Here is a 4704-nt window from a genome sequence, read left to right as displayed (position 1 = left end):
GTGTCCCTGATGGAGGGGATTCCCTGCTGTCTGATAACACCTGATAGTGTCCCACAACCCACTGGAGCTTCATGTCTTCAGATCCCCATCATCCTCTTAAATGCAGCTGGGATTAACCCTTAGGGAAGGGGGAAGGCTGTAAATTCACTGCTGGGATCTGGGATCTGTGCTGGTGAAACCCCTCCTGCCCCACAGCAGGGACAGTTCCATCCTTGCCATGCAGGAGCAAATCTCACCTGCACAGGGCTCCACGTGCTGCCACCTCAATGCCAGCCCCTTACCCACCCCAGAGGAGTTGTGCTACAAGCACAAGGATGGGCAGGGTGGGAATTCCTGGGGTCCTCACCCCCCAGCTTTGCCAGGCTCTCAGGGGTCTCTTCAGATGGGGTGACAGTGAGCTGTGGGTGTTTAATACTCTCTTTCCCAAAGCTGGCCTGTTTGGTTAAATATTATTTATCCCAGGAATTTGGGATAAACCCACTCCTGGGTGGAGGTTCCAGGGGTGAGGGGCTCTGAGTGCTGTGGTTGGGTGGGCTTGGGTTTATTGCCTGTCAGAGCAGGGCCAGCAATGTGGGGCCCCTAAATGGGAAGAGGAGCACAAGCAGCTACAGTAAGAGGGGTGGCAGGTTCCCTGGAGAGCTGGGATCCCAATCTGTGGACAGCAGCCCAAAAACACATCCCTCTGCCTGCTGAAAGCTCAGAGGTGGGTAAAGCTGAGGTGGTGCCAGCCAAGGTCAGCAGTGCCCCACATCCACAGTGAATCTGGGCACAAAACAAATCCCCACCGAGGGCTGGCAACCACCCAGACCCCCCAGCTGAGTTTGCTTTGCATTGTTTTCCACCAGGTCACGACGACTTATTGAGCTGCTGCCAAAGCAGGAACTTCAGAGGGGCTTCCTACACCTACTTCGCAGTCCACATCACCGGGGCTCTCGTTCTCTTCATGACTGATGGGATTGTGGTGAGTTCAGCTGACAGAGGGGTCTTGTCTGAGCAAAGCTCTGTGGTTTCTTCCTCCCAAACCTCTTGGAGCAGCCTAACCCCAGCACGTGCATTGGGCTGGACACGAGGGTCTGCCAGGCAGTGGGCTGGGGCTCAGGATCGTTCCAAGCTGATCCCAGCCAGGCTGATGCGTGTCCTGCTTCTGGGGAGGCTTTTTTGGCTCCTCCTGGGCTCTGTGGTGTTGCAGCTGGATTGCTGTGTTGTCTGCTCAGCAGAGGTCTCTTCTCTCTTCAGCCAAGAGGCTTCATTTTGATTCAGAAGAAATGGTGGCTCTTTGCTTGAGGGGTCTCCTGAGCCCCCAAAATCCATGCTGAGAGCACGTGGGGCTGGTGTAGCCCTGCAGTGGCCTGGCAGCCTGGCCCTGGCTGGGGTTTGCTGCATGTGGCATGTCTGTCCAGGCAGGGCAGGCTCTCTCTTGGCTGGCAAGATGCTGTTCTTTTTCTTTGTCTCATGGTAAAACACTGCTGGGTCTTAGCAGGGTGTTAATGAGGGTGCTGAGGTGAGTGGGGTTACACAGCAGCTGACAGGGATGGGAATGATCATCTTCAGGGATGATCAACTCCTGGTTCTAAATGTGATGTCTGGAGAGGATGGAATTCCAGAAGGACAAGGGAAGCCCCTGGGGGAGGGAGAATCTCTGCAGACAGAGCTCAGCGTGCATTTCTGCCGTTGCTGTTGAGTCTGGACTAAGGTTAAGCCCCGTGTTCTGCTTCTGCTGGAAGCTGCCAAGCCTTGGGAGCAGGTTCCTTCGTGGCTCTCCACCCACGAACGAGTGAGGGACAGGTTAAATCCCCGCCCTGTGACGGGATGTTCTGTTTCCCTGCAGGGGGAGTACTCAGGCTTCGTGTACAGCTACGCCGTGGAGGAGCCCCTGGCCGTGCTGCACAAGGTCGCCGGGTACCTTCCCAGCCTCTTCTGGGGCTTCATCACCCTGGGCAGGCTCATCTCCATCCCCGTGTCCTACCGCATGAAGCCGGCGACCATGGTCTTCATCAACGTGGTAAGGCTGGGTTTAGGCTGCTTTAGCCCTGGTTTAACCCCACTGTGCTGTCTCGGAGCTCCAGCTCCTCTCTGGCTTAAAACTTGGCTGGGGAACTTTGCAGAGCCCAAACTCCTCGGTTAACCCGGTGTTGGAGTTGGGGAAGCGCCCAGGGAGGTGTCTGCCAGCCTCGTTTACTTTGCACACAGGGGGGTTAATTCCATGGGAAAGGGAAGGCAGATCATTCCATAAATTCTCTGCTTAGGCTGCAGCAGTTGTCAGAGAAACCAGCGTGGTGTGAGGTGGCTTAAATTAGTGACACACATTCCCTTGGAGAAAGGGGAAGGAATCCCTTCAGGATGTGTAAGGACAACAGGGAGGGAGATGATCCCATTCCCACTTCTTAGGAAGAAGAAGAAAGGAGTGAGAAGGCATTTAATTTACAATTTATTTAACCCAGAAGTTGTTTTGGTGGTGAGTTGCCCAGCTAATACCGTGAGGCCGAGCACAGGGTGGTGAGAAGAGACATTTTGGGATATTTTGGGTAAAAATTCCCTTGGCTGGCACTGCCCCCTGTGCAGCGCTGGGAGCTGGCACTGCAGGGTCACACGAACGGCAGCTCCAATTCAGCTTCTTCGGAGTCCAAATCTCCCTTGAGCTCATGCAAATGAGCCCCAATCAGAGCCGAGACAATTAATTCAGTACGAGCTGGAATCTCAGAGCTCCCTCTGCTGACTCTGCCCTGAGAGTTAATTCTTTGAGAGTGAGTTAAGTCTCATTCAGCTGTTAAATCTTACTCAGGTTAAAGAATTATTAGCGATTGAAATAGGTAAATATCATGGGAGGAGCAGTACTACTGTATTAATTATTATTTTATTCAATGTTATGTATTGATATTTACACACCTTTTATTATTAATTATTATTTCCCAAATCTTCGTTTGCAAAGCCTAGCCACAAGTCATTATTATTATTACAGCAATTATTTAAAATATTAAATATCAATAAGCATTTTTTCAGGTACAATCTTAAGTTTCTATGTAAGGAAGTTGAGACATAAAACTGAGTTATATTATAAATTCCTGCTATAAAAAAATTACCAAATTCTTTAAAGCCAGACGGATTTTTTTGTGCAGTGACTTCATTTTCTCAAAGACTGGTCTTTTCTCAGCCTGTTTTCTTTTCCAGGCTATTTTTCCTATCAGAAATAAACCCCAGAGCCTGTTGCAGCCCAGCATTTCTCTCACTCCACGTGTGTTTTTCGCAGGTTGGGGTCCTCATAACCTTCCTCCTGCTGCTGATTTTCTCCTCCAGCGTCGTCTTCCTGTTCGTGGGCACGGCATCCCTGGGGCTGTTCCTGAGCAGCACCTTCCCCAGCATGCTGGCCTACACCGAGGACATCCTGCAGTACCAAGGTGAGCAGGGATTTGGGAACACCCCTGGGTGCTCAGATACCATCACCCCAAGCAGCTCCTTCCCTCCCCAGGGGTGCCCAGGAGGAGGCCTGGAAGCAAGAGCTGCTTTGGGATTGTTTGTTCAGGCTTGGAGTCACCAACCCAGACTGTAACAAGCCCTGCTTGGCTGGCTAATAACTTCCCCAGGCAGGGATCCAGCCTGGTTCCTGCTCTCCTGCAGCTTTGGGGATCTCAGGCTCACACGAGTGCTGCTTTAGGGGTTTTACAGGGAGATAAGTTTTGAAAACATCATCAGATTATCAGTGAACTGCAAACCCTGGAGTCTGGCCAGCTGTCCCAGGAGGGCTCTGCCAACCTCTGTCTCAGGGGCAGTGAGACAGAAAAATGAGAATCTTTCCAGCAAGAAGCAACATCACCTCTGCCAACAGAGACAAGGGATAGGGAGATTTGGTTGGTTTTTTTTTTTGGCTTAAACTTTTCCCTTTCTGCACTGCTGCAGGTGAGCAGAGGCATTTTCAACGTTAAGTGGGGACGTGCATTGAGTATTTGGAACTCTTGTGTTGGGAGGTCCCTGGAAGAGCAGTTTAAAGCTGATCCTGCTGGTTGTCCCACCTGTTCCTTGCACTGTTTCCTTGCAGGTTGTGCCACGACCGTGTTGGTGACTGGAGCTGGGATTGGGGAGATGGTCCTACAGCTGCTGGTGGGCTCGGTGAGTAGGCAAGAAAGGGCAAAAAAAAACGACTGGAATTTTAAAGTCAAAACTTTGGTCCTGGTTTTGGGGAAGAAGCACTGCCTGACCCTCGAGTTATCCCCCCTGCCTGAGGTATCTGAGTGATGTCTGCTCCCTTTCCCATTTCCCTTCCCATTGCAGATTATCCATGATCGGGGCAGCTACAGTTTCCTGGTCTGTGGGATGATCTTTGGATGCTTGGCCTTCACCTTCTACGCCCTCCTGGTGTTTTTCCACAGGATGTACCCCAAGCCCTCTCCAGGTAAGAAAGCACCAGCCCCTCAGCCCTGCTTTTGGAATGGAAGGAAGAGCAGCACCTGCAGCACCACAGAGCCAGGGCCCAGCACTCCAGCAAAATGCAAGGAAATGTTTATTTTTCTGCTGCTTCCTCTCCCCTTTTCCTGCTTTGACTTGCCCACAAAGCCTTGGCAGCCACAACCCGGGGTTTGCTTTCTTTTCTGTTGGAGAAGCGAGGGGAAAAGTAGGAATGGTCTGTGGATCTCAGAGAGAGGGAGAGAGACTGAACCAGCTTCCCTGTGCTGTTTCCTGGCTGAAATCCAGGGAACAAGTGGGTCTGCT

The 4704-nt window shown here is 51.7% G+C and overlaps 1 protein-coding gene across 1 annotated transcript in view; it reads left to right on the top strand.

Annotated features, from left to right (window-relative positions):
• The window catches only part of MFSD4A (major facilitator superfamily domain containing 4A), a 26315-nt gene that overhangs the window by 19722 nt on the left and 1889 nt on the right, over positions 1-4704 (top strand). The window contains exons 6-10 of the mRNA XM_029962493.1: positions 846-961; positions 1829-2002; positions 3248-3395; positions 4034-4104; positions 4267-4387. Of these exons, the coding sequence (XP_029818353.1) occupies positions 846-961; positions 1829-2002; positions 3248-3395; positions 4034-4104; positions 4267-4387 (630 nt within the window). The remainder of the gene's footprint in view (positions 1-845; positions 962-1828; positions 2003-3247; positions 3396-4033; positions 4105-4266; positions 4388-4704) is intronic.

This window comes from Manacus vitellinus, unplaced genomic scaffold (assembly GCF_001715985.3).
Source record: "Manacus vitellinus isolate BGI_N305 unplaced genomic scaffold, ASM171598v3 scaffold_47_pilon, whole genome shotgun sequence".
NCBI classification, from domain to species: Eukaryota; Metazoa; Chordata; class Aves; order Passeriformes; family Pipridae; genus Manacus; species Manacus vitellinus.
The sequence above is the reverse complement of the archived record's forward strand: the minus strand, read 5'-3'. Positions and strand labels throughout refer to the sequence as shown.